Below are 16314 nucleotides of genomic sequence, written 5' to 3' on the forward strand. Positions count from 1 at the left end.
CACACAGTTCCTCCCTCTTTAAACAAAACCCCTTCCTCCATGTCACACAATTCCTCCCTCTTTCAACAAAATCCCTTCCTCCTTGTCACACAATTCCTCCCTCTTTCAACAAAATCCCTTCCTCCTCCCTCTTTCAACAAAATCCCTTCCTCCTTGTCACACAGTTCCTCCCTCTTTCAACAAAAATCCCTTCCTCCTTGTCACACAGTTCCTCCCTCTTTCAACAAAAATCTCCCTTTCTTTGTCATACAACTCCTTCTTTAGACAAACACCCCTCTTTCTTTGTGATACAACTCCTCCCTCTTCCAACAAATATCCCTTCCTCCATTCCTGCCATATGATTCCATCAACAAACATCCCTCTTTCCTTGTCATACAATTCCTTTTTCTTTGGAAAAACATCCCATCCTCCTTGTCACTAACCCCTCCTTGCTATTAGCACTACCCTCTTCTTCATACACCCCTCCCTCCTTGTTATGGACCCGCTATAGTACTGACCATATTTTCATAATTTCTACTTGTCCTATGGATACACCACTTCTGTGAAGTTTAGTGAGTGTCCCAGCACCCATTCCATCCACACTCAACAGCCTCATACCTATCACAGCAGACCACCAGTGCACGTGGCCAACATCAGGCTACTATCAACACAGAACTGTAGACCAACATTTACACTGATTAGCTAAATGTAATCACAATTGCCACCAATAGTTACAGTACCTGTCCATCACAGACTTGGCTGTACCCAACCCAGTGCTCACGACCTCTATGCTGATTATCAGAACCAAGTGATAATCTTCAGGCAGGCAGATTCAGAGTTACTGTTTTCAGTGTAATGATCACTTACTCTCCCCAATCAAATAAGGCAAGGGAACAAAATGGTCTAAACATTATCTGTATCGTTTTATATTCATACATATATTTTTGTTTTTTTGAAGCTGTACAGTTCCAGTACAATGAAATGTGTCAATGAGGTTACAAGGTAACATGCTACATTCCAGCTGACATTTCCAACTCGTCTGGGTCACCATTACTGAAACGTCTCAAAGTCATTTACTCCAAGAATTTGCAATGAAAATCACAGCATATACTGATAACTTAGTGAGCTAGCATTTCACCTGATTCCTGTAGTCTTTGCTCCACCTTCATAAACGTTTTCTATCACTACTATCTGCATGAAATTCTGGACATGATGTTGACGTTATGGCCTCAAGAAGTGCTGTTGTGCAGTATTGAGTTGAATTTTATCTTATGACTGCTTCCATGTAGGCATATCCTTGGATTTAAGCCTTACTGAGTATCGATATAATGCCATCTTATGTATATTCCATCTGAAAACACTGAAACCTTCTTAAGCACAGATATGACAACATAGCTATATTTATTATGTACAGAAAAAATTTTCAACGTGTCTAGCTTGTAAATTAAATTTCCAAATGTGCCATAATATCATTCATTATTCCTGATAATGATATCCAAGAGGCCGTTCTGACATGACAATCAATATTATCTATAATTCCTTGTTCTGCCATCCTGTATGGAGCTCTCCATTATACCATACTGAAGAGCACTCCTTTACCATCCTGAAATTTTCTTTTTATTATGCCATCCTTACTGATATGTCTAGTAATTACTGCTGTGTCTAGTAATTCCTCTATGTCAGTCTTAATAGCTAAACTGTCTCCTTGAAAGTTTTCATCAATATTGCAATCCTTAGAGAGGCATGGACATGCAACTGGCATTTTATTATGGTCTAACCATAGAGTGTTTTTGTTTACCTAAATATATCACAAATTCAAATAAAAACAATTTTGTGCTTTACCTGTCCAGTTTCATTATTTGTAAAAATTGTTTGTATCTGATGCAATGTTTGCTTAAGATAAACATCTAACCAAATCAAAATGGCATGAATTCAATTTGGTTCAAGGGAAAATAAGTTTGTAATATAATGTGCAAGAAAACTTAAATAAAATTGAACACTGGAAATGGTTTGAACTTTTGAAACATGGAGAACGAACAGGTGCAAAGCATAAGCATTTCGCGAAACAAACCAAATTTGCATGATTTATACACAGGAGTTAAGCTTGGAGAAAACAGGGCCATGCAGATTAAACAAACAATTGGCTGAACAATAAAACCAATCATGTCATTTTATTCAACTTTTCAAGTAATTTGACATCTCTGGAATTTCAAGTGCGACATTACAGAGACAAATCCACATTTCCTTTCACAACTCAATACCCCGTGTCAAACTAAAGAGTGGAAAATAATAAGTTTTTGTATAATTAACATAATACATATAAATATATTTCCACCAAGAAAACAAAAGAATTAAATAGAATATTTTACCAAAATATTCACATTGACACATTTGCAAATTAGAAAGAGAAAAATATATAGAAAGGTAGCTGAGAAAAATGATTATGTTTTACCTAAAGGACAAGACCAGGTAAGAGGTGTATACACGGCAATGTTATTCTCCAATGTAACTCATGCAGGGAAATCCTACATTTTTGTAGCCACAACCAATGTACTTGACAAAAATTAGATCTGTTCTTTGCTCTAGCATCAAAACTGGACAGAATCGAGGATTGTAGTTAGGAAGCGGGGAAAGCGGAACACTAGTGAGGTATTTTTATGGGATCAGCCAAACAGTGTGGAACAGCCCCGGTCTGGGGTTGTACAAGCAGGATAATGAGGGGTGAGGCAACCCAATCTTGAGGGGAGGGACGCAGACGTTGCCAACATGGGATCAGAGGTCTATCAAAGATGTCTGGCAGTGCCAGCTCAGCATGCTGACCAAACGTTTGGCATAAGCAGGAATTACACCCTATCTCTTTCTTCTTCTACTCATCTATTGAGGTATGTATGTTCCATGATGTGAGAAATTCTCAAAATGTTTGCAACACGTTTGCTCAATTTACACCTACATAAATGTTTCCAAATGACCATCCATTAATTAAGATGCAGTATTTATAATCAGTGTAATTGACCTCGGCTTAGCTTATATCATCTACATACCAAGAGGTGGATAAGGGCAAGAAATGTCGACTACGATCTGTTAAGTGACCCTTTGTGAAAATATCAACTCTCAGAAGTTGAATGAACCTTGTAATGTTTTCTGAGTGCTTGCCATTCACATTACAGTACAAGACGCTATGATCTGCTGCCAGATCACTCCATTTTTCTGATTATCAGCGCACAATAAATATTCTGCTTGAAGCAAATGAAACACCTGTTTACTTATGTTTCCGAATCTCATGTTTAATGCTCAACTCAGTGTTTCGTATTGATCTCCTCAAAGGAGTTGGTGAGATAAGAAGGTTTTATGGCACTCAAACCAATATTCCAGTAACACCACTGAAATCTGACAGAATCAAGAACACCTTGAACAGAATCTAGTTTTAAGCCTGTGTGACTGCAACATTTGCCCAACACCAAAGAGTCATGGAGAAAGTTAATATTGACAATCACATGGACAACTTGTAGTGTTTGAGTTATGCTACACACAATGGACAATTTAAGCGAATTTACCACAGTGTGCATCAATAAAGCATTCCAAGACGTTTGTATGTCAGACTGTTCAAACATGCTATATCTTTGTCTGAAATATATTTTACAGACTGCAAAATGTCATTCAATGCATGCATTGCAACTGCCTTAGGTTTCACATCTACTGGAAAGTGTTGAGAAACGAAAAGAAGAATAAACTCTGTTGTGTAAACTGGAAATGGGATTTATTCTCTGTAAATCTACCCCCAACCCAGACAGAAGGGTAGACAACTCCTACAGTACATCCAGGGGGCGCCACCTTCCTGTCTGGGAGGGGCCATACAGCCAAGACTTCCAGAGGTAGAATAGTCACAATAACTTACCAAAAATGTCTGTACACCTTTGGAATATTTTGTATTCTCCTAGAAAATAGATGGCGGCCATTTCCTTCCAACAACAACTTTGTCTTTTATCAACAATTTTTACACAGTTGTCGACTGATGACATGACATTGGCTATATGTACAGCGTGAGATACAGCGTAAGGCACAACAATATCAACTTCACACAAGTTCCCAGTGAAAAACACCTGCTACCTTCGCACGTATAATCGTCCAATCGGTTGTGACCAGCAGCACACTGACACGTGTACGAGCCAATCGTATTAACACACACTGTGTTGCTAGTGCAATGGTGGCCATTTTTCCCACCCTCGGTAGCACACTCATCGATGTCTGAAAGAGAAGAAAATTTTTAATTAACACAAGCACAAGAATATATGCAGAATGTTTAATGACTTCATTTTATCAAAACAAACAGGCAACAACAAAAATACCTGGTAATGATATGCACACATCCAATTGCATATTCAAATATAATGAACATCAAGTGAGTTGGGCAAAATGTTGATTTGAAACCAAGGGTCACCTGCCTTAAACCATACAAATAGAGAAAAATCCTGTCATTGCAAGGACAACATTGCACATGTTTGGGAGTGAGTGAGCTTAGTTTTATGCAGCTTTTGGCAGTATTCCAGGAATATCAAGGAATGGGCTTCACACATGGTAACCATGTGGGGAATCGAACCCAGGTCTCCAAAGTGATCAGTGAACACTTACGAACGATTAGGTTACACCCCCGCCTCATATGTATCAGAACATATCAGAGAATTCTAACCCAATCTGAAGCTGATGCCAAGGATCAAAAACCTTTCTTGAAGATGAGATAACATGAATTGCATAGCCTTATATAGACATTCCTCCTGTGACCTGTATCTTGAGAACTATAGCTGTTCATTACTCTCCAGCTACAACCATATTTTGTGAGTGTTTTTTTCCCAACTGCCTGTAACTCTATCATTGGCTTGTCATAATCTATCACTTACTTGTATTTGTACAAGATGGTTCAAACAACACAGCAATAACCACTTCTACTGTAAACATTAGTCGATTAACCAATCAAAAACAAGAAGTGCCCAAGTCAACCAATCACAACACCCAATTCATGGTAAGTCTGTTTTAAAGCATGGCTGGATACCAGGTTCAGAACCTTTGAGTTAACAAAGACCAGAGGTTTCCTTGCCAACAAAGATTAAGTATTCAAAGTCATACAATACTGATAAAGATAAGTGCTAAGAAAAGAAACCCTAATGTTGAAAAGAACACAAATGGAGTCAAAAAAGCAGCGATACCTGAAACATGGGTTTCATGTTGTCAAAGTAAGACTCAGGAACAGGAACCCAACAGGGAACTAAAATCATCTGAACTCTTATGTTTAAGCTGATGAGTCTACTGATGGTTTAATTTGTTTTCACAAAGCAATGCTTCTGACTGGTACCATATAACAAGGCTGTCTCTATCACCAAGGACGTGTATAACAAGGATTCCATCTTGGCTCCAACAACCTTCAGTTTAGTTTCTGATGAACATATTATGCCTCTGACTTCTGGTGCCATTCACCTATGTGTGGTATATCATCACAATGTGAACTACTTCACTCGGAACAACCAACAATTGCTCGTAAGCATTCACAAATAACTCACAAAGGACTTGCAAATGTTATGATATGCTTTTTTACTCATAAGAAGCAGAGGGAGTACAAAAATATCTTTTCCATAGTCAGACAAATGACCTTAATGCTGAAGGTATAAAGGGGCTCCTTTTCAGTTATAAAGGCAGGTTTCACCACCTATATATTTAGCTATTAAGGCAGGTCTCATCACCTATATATTCAGCTCATTAAGGCAGGTCTCATCACATATATATTTAGCTATTAAGGCAGGACTCATCACCAATATATTCAGCTACTGAGGCAGGACTCAACACCAACATATTCAACTGTTAAAGCAGGACTTAGCTATCAAGGCAGGATTCATCGCCTATGTATTCAACTATTAAGGTAGGACTCTTTGCCAATATATTCAACTATGAAGCCAGGAATCATTGCCGATATATTCAGCTATCAAGGCAGGACTCATCACCAAAATACTGAGCTATTAAAGTGAGACTGACAAGACTAAACCCAAATTATCTTAAATCAACATATTCACACATCTGTTTAATTTAAGCAGATCAAACTGGTGCTTGACTTACGAAATACAAATTGTTCATTTTTCTCCCTTTTCATTTCCTACCTTGGTGTTAGGCCTACTTTTTGCACACACCCTATGTATTCTGTTTGCTCTATTTCTAATGAAAATTTTTATTTTCTTTGAGTTTGCAAAATCAATGGGCAACTAATTACAACACACTGAACAATATTTCAGTCAAAACATTACAGTCAATAGATAAAAGAAAAAAGTGACCCAGGTCTTCAAACGTTTTAAATTCCCAGCAAACTGGAGACGTAAGATTTTGTACACTAAAGGTGAGGTCCTCAAAACCCATGGCTACACTGGCTATCCTGAAATCCAAGAAGCAAAAGGAATTTGATGTTGGAAGGACATGTATAACACCAATTGTGATAGAGTCCTAATACCGGAACAAGACTTCAAATTCAAAGCTGACTTCATCACTCCATTGGTCCAGACATGGCTTTTTCAATTTCCAGTCAAAATCAAAATGAGTAAATCTCAATATCCAGTTTCAGATTCAAATTCAACTCTGACAATGTCACTCCGTGGTTGCTGCCTAAAATTGTATATTTTTCCATTAAATATACAGAATAGATCTCAATATCTTAATCCAGAGATTTACTGACACTTTACCCCAGAGAAAGGAAATAAATTGTGATGAAAGATTCAATAAAACATCTTGTTGAGGCAAATGATAACCTTTTATGTATGTAATATCTGAGTACTGGGTACTGAGAGGGGCATTAGGTAACATTTGATGTCTGTGACAGCAGAGAAAATTATTACAGTCTATCCCCTCCATACTGCTTCCTACAAATGACAAACTCCATCAATCAAGTACAAATCACTGATCTCTGTCTACAGATTGACAGAATGTGAGGGTCACGATGACTGAACATTCAGACAAAATTCCATATTTTGAGTCAATTCTTCAAAAATGTTTCTGAATTAGCTATAGTCAATGCACATGTGAGTAACATTATGAAACCAGTCAATCTTATACCTAAGATACAGTAATTAAGAGATATCACAAGCATGATTTAATAATTCACTCACATTCTCAGCCCCTTCATTGTTAGCCTCATTGTAATTTACAGAATTTGTACAAGAGTCGAGCCAGTAAATCTATAGAGACCAATAACCCCTTGAACAAGGAAATAGCCTCCCTGTGATAGAGTTCTTCTAATAGCTCAATCTCTAGGGCGTGTTTGGATAGTGTGTTAAAATGCTTTACCAATACTGGCTTCATCGACTCGAATGCAGACTGCACCATGGGCAATAACACTGCTGTCCTTTAAAAACTCTGACTGATAGATATAAAAAAAATTCTGAGAATTATAAATATTTTGATAAAATTCTTCCATTTTGTCTTCAGTGAAATCAATCATGCTTTCCTCGACAGCAACTTTTTTGCAAATGTTGATAAAATAAAAAAAAAAAATAATTATTACTTTTGATAACAAAATATCAAACCATATTTGTGCTTGAATTTACAAAATATTCTGTAGTCATGGGTGTTTCCTTAATTATGGATTAAAACCAAAGCATGTTTTTAATTTGAAGAAGCTTACAAGACTAGATGAAAAAGAGCTGATTATTAAACTTAAAACAGAAATGCTTCAAGAAAATGATTTATGGCAATTGCAACATCTTTAACATTGGATTTATCATTACTTAGATTTTTTCCTTTCGTCTTAATAATCAACATATGTTTTCTCCAGACTGTTGCCTACGGTTACTGCATCTCTCTATGATACAAATCTTTCCAAGATCAAAGGCGAAAGTATATCTTTCACACTAAATAATCTATATTTCCGCATTTTTTACCCTATTTTCAATGATGAACATGTGTACTTTCCAGATCTTTGCTTGCGGTTGCTATCTCTTTGAACAGATACAAATCTCTCCCAAATCCAACCAACACCATAAAACTTTACCTACTCATCCTCAAGCTAAATGAGACAAAGAAAATTAAGGCTGTACAGGAAATGGGCATAAAGCTTACTCAACTCAAATCCTCTCTTATTTTTTGTCGAGACAGAGATAAAATGAACTTGTTCCCCCCTCCTTCAACCGAGCTAACAGGTGGTCCAACTGTAGAGGTAATGCTATTATCACATGGAAGGCAAATGCCTTAGTTCCCTCTATCTTGTCTAAAACACTGCGAGGCGGGGGGACCTGGAGCCCCCTGGGCCCTTGTGAAAGATCACAACTATAAATATTGCGAACGCTGGTAGGTAGCAGACGTATTGCATGATCAGAGGCCAAGCAGCTTCCTGGAATGAAACTTAGACACAAATACCATCGTATAATGTTAAGATAATTCTAAACTTCACCAGATCAGTCAATCTTCCTCACAGAAATATCACAACTTTTCCTGTTTACAGAGCAAATTTGTCATAATAAGCATATGGACGTTTCTCGGTTCTGCTTATACATTCAGCAGACATTTCATTCCGTATCTAATTCACTGCAATTATGGCTTAACACCGATTCCACCCTCTGAGATGGACTCCCACCCTGATCAGTCAATGACCTTTGAAAGGTCTCTATCTAAGCAGTTCCAGACAGCATGGATCTTGTAGACAATGCCCTCAGTTAACTGCAATCCCAACCTATACAAACATGTCGGACATGATGCAGATACCTTCAACTTGCAGAATGCCATCCACTCCCTGACCCCCCTAAACTGCAGAAATCTCCAACACAAATATGCAGCAACCTTTCAGGTATTCCTCCCTCACTAGAAGCAAGTGACACAAGATTGGAGAAGTCTGTTCATTTGTGGTGAGAATTTCAATCTAAACAGGACTCTCAGATCTATTCCTAGTCAATTCAATACAATCTAACATTTGCAGTATCGGATATCAGAGTTGAAGCTTGAAGGATGTTGAGATGCAGGATCTACACAGGTCAACACCCTCAAGGCCAAACCATTCACACGAATGTTTCTCATCAAGAGTAGATGTCTTCAACCGAGTGAGTTTAGTTTCGTGCTGCTTTTAGCAATGTTCCAGGAATTTCAAGGCAGGGGACACAAGAAATGGGCTTCAAACATTGTGCCCATGTGGAGAATCGAACCTGGACCTTTGGCATGACAAGTGAACACCTTAACCAGTAACCTACCCCACAGTCCTTATGTCTTAAAGAACAAAGACACCTTCCATGGTCTCGACAGAGTTGTGATTCATGTCATGTATGAACACTATCTTGATGCAATTACAGAAGTCACTAAACACTACACTACACTACACTACACTACACTACACTACACTACACTACACTACACTACACTACACTACACTACACTACACTACACTACACTACACTACACTACACTAATATGAAAAAAAAGCAAATATGAACTGTTAGGGTGGGTTTTTATTCACAGAAATTTGCCAAAATTGAGGAAATCAACAATATAATTTTGGGGGTTCAAAGCCAATTCAATATGTTTCAAGATGGACTTAAACAGAAAAAAAATCCTCACCCTTTCTGTAATGATATCTAAGAATGTATTCTCAAGAATTAATTAAAGGATACCACAAAACTATAAATAAATGTACCAAAGAAGGAATACATGTTTTTTTCTAGGAATATACAAAAAAACAAACATATTTCAAGGAATATTAAAATAATAATCAGTATATTCCAGAAAGAACTTCTTTAAACAAGTTTTGGTAAAATTGTCAACTGCTGTTCCCTTACAAAATGACGAATTCTGAAGATATTTTCATCAATGTTGCTTTGTTGGTTTGTGTACAGTGACAACATTAATCCACAATCTAGGTCATTTACAGGTAAGTTGTGTAAAATAGCACCTGAGTTGACGACTCTGCGTATCATTATGTGTCACCAATAAGTGTAAAGGTGAGTATACTGTGGCCTTGTACAGATGTGACTCACAGCACACAAGTGAGTATCATATTTTTTGTACTACATGCCACAGGCAAAAGTGAGAGAAGGGTGTTAATTGCCTGAGAGTTAAATTGTTTCAGAACTCGGGGGGTGGAGAAAGAAACAATTTTCCAACATCAATGAAGCTTGACTGGACAACTTAACCCTTCTCTGCTGCAATGTCTACAAGTTAAAGTATGAAATATGTACTTGCATGTGAAACGTTTAGTCTTAGGGTTTTCATACGATCACCTACACATCAATCTCAAAATTCATCAGGTGGGGTGACTGGATGAGAACACAAAACTTATCGAACACGGCAGTCTGACATGGTGACTAAAGGTGTAAAAGGTGAATGTACTGTAACATGGTTTACACACGTTAATCACATTTTCGCTCTTATCAACTCACTTGTGCCCATATAAAACATTTGTGCGCATGTCATCACTACTGTATATACACATAATAAGAGGTTATCCAGTTTTCCTTTTGCAAGTCATATCAGCCCAAGGCTACCATATCAACCCTGGGGCCCTCAGTCCAAGGGCTAATGTGGTATTTTTCAGCTAACATGATTTGTGAAATGAAAACTGTCATATCCTAACCTTTTAATCATTAATCTCCATCATGGGAAGTAACCATGAAATGGCTCTGTCTATTGAAGTTTCAAGTATTTGTGTGTATTCATTCAGTACAAGTTTAGTAGCTGGGTAATACTGCTTATATGGATTTTCAGCACTAGGACCAATATGGCTGATATGCATTTTTGGTCCAGGTGATCAATATGGACATATGCCAACAGCCTGTACTGTAGGTGCAAAATGGTCCATATTATTCAAAGGTATATGAAAGACATATTTTTACCATGCATGCACATATACATCCTGTACCACCATATATGTGTGCTCATGTCAGTACAAGTGTTGTTGTGCTGTATTTGTTTATACATTAACACATGTAATCTATACACTCATATAGTACTCATTACTTGCATGCACATCTTCATCTGCTGCGTTCATCTGCCACAAACCCACATCATCATTATAGTATTATGATAGCACCAGACCGATTTGTGACAGATGGAACCAGCTGGTTGCACACCTACCCTGACAGTAATGTCCATCGCCTTGGAAACCAGGTAAACACTGGCATGCATAGCGGGTGGCAAGGTTGATGCAGCTAGCATTCTTGTGGCAATCATGGCCAAGAGCACAAAAATCTGTCCCTGAAATGGAATTGGTTTGGAATTATTATTGTTAATAGGAAGTCATGAGTTAGTGGACTCCCAGTATTGGGTATAAATTGTCCCAGGTCACAAAACAGACAAATACGAAACTGATGGTTAGGTTCAAGAATCCCAAATATATATTGTGACACTAGCCATTCATGTCTCAGAACAAAATAAATAGGTCTCAGACCACTGACCCATCACTGACACAAATTCTAAGACCACCAGCTAATCCATGTCCCAAAGTCAAACACCACCAAACATGTTCCACAGTCAAAAAGCACCAACTAGTTCATGTTTCAAAGTCAACGACCACCAACCAGTTCATGTTCCAAAGTCTAAGATCACCAACCAGTCCATGTCCTAAAGACTAAGACCACCAACCAGTCCATGTCCTAAAGTCAAAGACCACCAACCAGTCCATGTCCTAAAGTCAAAGACCACCAACCAGTCCATGTTATAAAGTCAAGGACCACCAACCAGTCCATGTCCTAAAGTCAAAGACCACCAACCAGTCCATGTCGCAGAGGATGAAACTACAACTGAAGCTCTTCACAGCAGATCCCTGTATTTGACAAGTTTGTATTTTTCAGTTTTTTATCAATGCAGTAAACAGGGCACTGAAAATGACCTTTAGTTTTGATGGTATGTCTGACGGGAGCACTACGGTCTACATTCTACAAGTCTATTGTAGAAATTATGTCTGTCACTGCCCTACACTATATGGAAGGGAGCCCTGAAACCAAGACAGCAAGCAGAATGCCATACATCGGTTGTAGTATAAGGCTGAATGCAATGGGGGAAGTTTTTGCGGAACTGAACTTTAAAGCAAGCCTGTGTTTCCTGGATGTCAGCCACTGAATTCAGTTAACTATTCCAAACTGAAAACTTCCAACTGTTATGTTTGGAAACTTCTGGGTATTTCAAGCTTCATGTTATGGGGCGTGCCATGCTGCCTGTTTGCTCAAGCTAAGTAAAAGGTAAATAATATCCCAACAGGCAAATTGTTCACAGATTAAAATTCCACTGGCTATTTCCTTCCTATAGTCATTCAACTCCTATCTTGGGAATCCCTACTATGATTATGACCTAACAGTTCCTGAGAATGGCTAGTATGAACTACAGTTGATCGAGATGAGAATGAGTATGAACTAATAGTTAATGGGGATCTAAATAGTTGCTATGATCTAAGAGTGTTGGCTTAGGTTATAGTATGTCTTTGATAAAGGATTGTCAAGCAATAAAGTCTAAAACAACATCTGATTTGTAGACCAGTCAACCAAATGACTTGTACTACCATGAGACCAGTCAACCAAATGACCTTTTCTACGAGACAAGTCAACCAGTTGACTCATAAAGTTTATAGATACTGGTAAACCAAAAATCTAGAAATACAAATAGACAAGATTACAAAGGGCATTAACTGTGACTATATTTCTGCCACTTGGGAAACTCTTGATTGTGTGCTCCACATCAGGACTGTCAGAATGGTAACTTCTTTGTACACCAGATGCAGCACAACCAAGAATCCATGACTTATCATGCCATATCATGACCATGACATAAACATTTGGTCAGCAATGTTCAAGCTACATCATGTCTGGGCCAGAAATTCCACTGGTTGACATCATGAACATCAAGGCAAACATTTCGCATATGATAACCTGTGTCAGTCAAGTCAATGTGCTTAACCACCAGATCCTGTTAGTCGCCTCTTACAATAAGCATTGGTTGCAGAAGACTGATTCTAACACAGATTTGCACCTATGAAATATTACATACAGTATATAACCACTGCCAGCGTGCTCACCTTTACAGACCGGACAGCACTCTCCTGGTATCTGCAGATGCTCAGACTCGGGACAATTCAGCTGTGTACAGCTTGTGGCTGGTTCCTTCCTCTGACACAACATTTTTCCTTTCTGAAAGTACAATACAATACACTGTCAAAGATAAGTACAGATGTGTATATGACTTATATTTCTCTCTTTTTCTAATACATGGTATATGTGGCATGTTTTATTTAATCTTGTAAGTTACATTGTTATATTTCACATGTGTCTGTTCTGATATTTTTTAAAACCGCACTTAGCAGTTTTTTAGCTATATGACAGCAGCCTGTGAATAATTGAGTCTGGACCCGTGATCAACAGTATGACCATCAATCTACACAATAGGGATATTATGACATGTCATATTTCATCTCTTCTTGTATATGTTCAAATTGTCAAAATTACATAATGCCTTTTAAAAACAGTAAAAAGACATAAGTAAAATCGTGAGAGCACAAAAGCCTAAACTGTATTATACATGAATACGTGAATATTTTGCAATGTTTACTCTTCTAGGTCACTTGAAATATCACAAAAGAAGAGCATTTCCTTGAAAATAAAGGTGGTTGATTCCATAAAATGACAGAACTTTGGAGTAGGGGGTACGGGTACAGCTTGTAGTCTACATCAATCTTTTTGACACTGATACCACATTCAGCATTTATTCTTCATACTTTCATGGCAGTGAACAAATATGTATGCAAATAATTTCCTTCTAAGAAACAGATTAAAATATTTGTTGTAACTTTGATGGTGATGACAACAGTTTCATAAATGACAGAAATGTCGTCTCTTCCAAATGGGCCATGTTAGAAAAGTCAGTGTCTATAAACAGGTGGATAATTATCAATGATACTTACATTACAGGTACAATTTACACACACTCTAGGACTGAACTTTTCACCGTGGTCATAATACTTTCCACTGTAAAAACAGTTTGCTGAAAAACAAAAGTTCCTTATTAGGGTAAGGCTAAAACAAGAGAATGTAGCTTATAACAGAGGACTAGTCACTGGTACATTGCTCAAGCCGTCAATTCTTTTTATTCTCATTCAACCACTATCGGTGGTACAAGAGAAGACAGTACATACAATGTCAGATATGCAGTTCTCATTAAAATTAGATTATTTTCCAATGGATGCATGACATAAACAAGTGAGTGAGTGAGTTTAGTTTCAGCAATATTCCAACAATATTACAATGGGTGATCCATACATGAAACAGTACCCATACAAGGACTGAGCTTGGGTTTTTGGTGTGATGAACGATTGCTTTTTCCCACTTGGCTAACCCTCGCCAACCAGAAACCAGTGATTGTGGTTATGTCTCCAGGTTTGTCTGAGTGGTACCATTGCTCATGCATTTCACCAAGGGTTGAACGTCAGTGATCTACAGTCAAGCTTCGTTTATCCGACATTGCCCATTGCACACCAAATTGTCGGATTAATGAGGGTGTTGGATTAAATAAATGTGACTAAGTTACCTTTATTCAATTTGTTACCAAAAAAGATTTGGATAAAGCCGATTGTCAGACAAACAAGATTTGATTGTATATGTCTTCTTGGTAATTGAAATACTGTTCATAGTGACATAAAACCAAATTCACTCTCCATATTCTAATACTCTAGAACTATGTTTCCCTATTTTGTGGAAGCTGCAGTAGGTGAGTTACTTGCTGTCTGTGCTGGCAATTAGGTGCCGGACTCTGTGGGTATGGGTTCAAATCCTGGATGGGACCCAAGCTAACAAAATACTAGAATCTGTACTTAACTAAGACAGTGTAACCCCAAATACAAAAGGTGTTATTTGTGATTGTATTCAGCAATGTTGCAGCTATTTGATTTTCATCTGCAAGCAACAGAATCTGTGCCAGACAATCCAATGGTTTACGTCATAAGGTCTGCATTAATGGCCAAACAGCATGGGTTGCTGAAGGTCAAGGATGTTCATGGACAATTGTAATAGGTTTAACATGTTACATTAGTACAGACATACTTAATTGTGCAGCTTTCAAGTGACCAAGTGACACAGGGCAATCTCCACTGACATCTAACAGAACATAATTATATCAAAAACACATCACTGTTACACAGGAATCCATTCAATTTCTATCAGTGTGAGACATTATTGCACAAAAGCATCAGCAGTTTGTCTTGTATCAACAGTTTGAACTCAAGGGGGAGAGATTAAGGCCCATCTATCTCAGTTCTTGTACACAATATTCTTCCTGTACAATTTCATTAGTGGCCAGCAAGTCCATTTGTCGTAATCCCCTGGGTAATCTCCCTTGCTAGTAGACATTTTGATATGTCACCAGAGAGAAGGTGAGAGTTGCCGTGTCAGACTGATCTCCAGCTGATCAATCAGCCGGTCAGCCGGACTGAAGTGTCTGGCCTAGTAACTTACTTAGCGAACCACAGATTTAGCTTGGTGTGAAACATTACACCACTCAGAACCCGGAGATTAAGCACTGACAGGTAATTGGCCTGCTGCAAACTTGTGAACTATTCTATCATCTGGTTCTGTTAAGAATAAAGTGCACTATCTGAGATCATTTCCATTTCTGTTTTGATTTTCTCCTTTGAAATGATAAAGGTGATGCAGATTCAAATGACATAATGCAACAAAAATAGAAATATTTCTAATTAAAAGAATATTTTCAAATGACAGGTCACCAAGCTTTCATTCTTTCCTCTGATGGCAACAGAGCACACAACTAATGCTTAGCAATACAACTGCATCAAAGAAGTTGATATTTACTTTATATAATAGAGGAATATAAAATATTAATTACAATTCAGTTTTTTAAAGAAAATGTAAACAATCTAAATTTTACAGATAAACATGTGAATAAACAGCCTATTGTATGCTTCCCATATGTAAAAGGCATCGGTAGCTTGGAACTCAAGCTGAAAATGAATATCAAACTATGACTCATATCTATAAAAACTAGACTTTCACCAAACCAGCCCATATATTTCATGGCTCATCCATCAATGTCAAATTCCATTTAAAAGATGAGCTTTTACTAATATGTGTATGACTGTCTATGAGGAATAAAGCTATCCTCCATCTCTCTAGGTGTAGAGATCCTGCGTAATCAATGTCACAAGCACAGGCACCAGACACAGGGAGTCTCATACACCCATCTGTTGATTGTAAAAGCAATTCCTTCTTCCGTGATTCATCTATGTATCTGTCTGTGTTTATTCAAGATATATTGCCTGTTTTCTTGGGGGTTGTCTCTTAGTCAGACAAACCCTATCACTATGGCAGACTTTTCGATCAGGCTCGG

The 16314-nt window shown here is 37.8% G+C and overlaps 1 protein-coding gene across 2 annotated transcripts in view; it reads right to left on the reverse strand.

Annotated features, from left to right (window-relative positions):
* Nucleotides 1–3714: 3714 nt before the first annotated feature.
* Nucleotides 3715–16314, reverse strand: part of LOC137287309 (protein kinase C-binding protein NELL1-like) — a 126118-nt gene continuing 113518 nt past the window's right edge. For both annotated transcript variants that reach the window (XM_067819546.1, XM_067819547.1), the window contains exons 9-12: nt 13880–13959; nt 12998–13109; nt 11065–11184; nt 3715–4224 (exon numbers count right to left, since the gene is read on the reverse strand). In XM_067819546.1, the coding sequence (XP_067675647.1) occupies nt 4007–4224; nt 11065–11184; nt 12998–13109; nt 13880–13959 (530 nt within the window). In that variant the 3' untranslated portion in view covers nt 3715–4006. The remainder of the gene's footprint in view (nt 4225–11064; nt 11185–12997; nt 13110–13879; nt 13960–16314) is intronic.

Source organism: Haliotis asinina, chromosome 6, assembly GCF_037392515.1.
Source record: "Haliotis asinina isolate JCU_RB_2024 chromosome 6, JCU_Hal_asi_v2, whole genome shotgun sequence".
NCBI lineage: Eukaryota > Metazoa > Mollusca > Gastropoda > Lepetellida > Haliotidae > Haliotis > Haliotis asinina.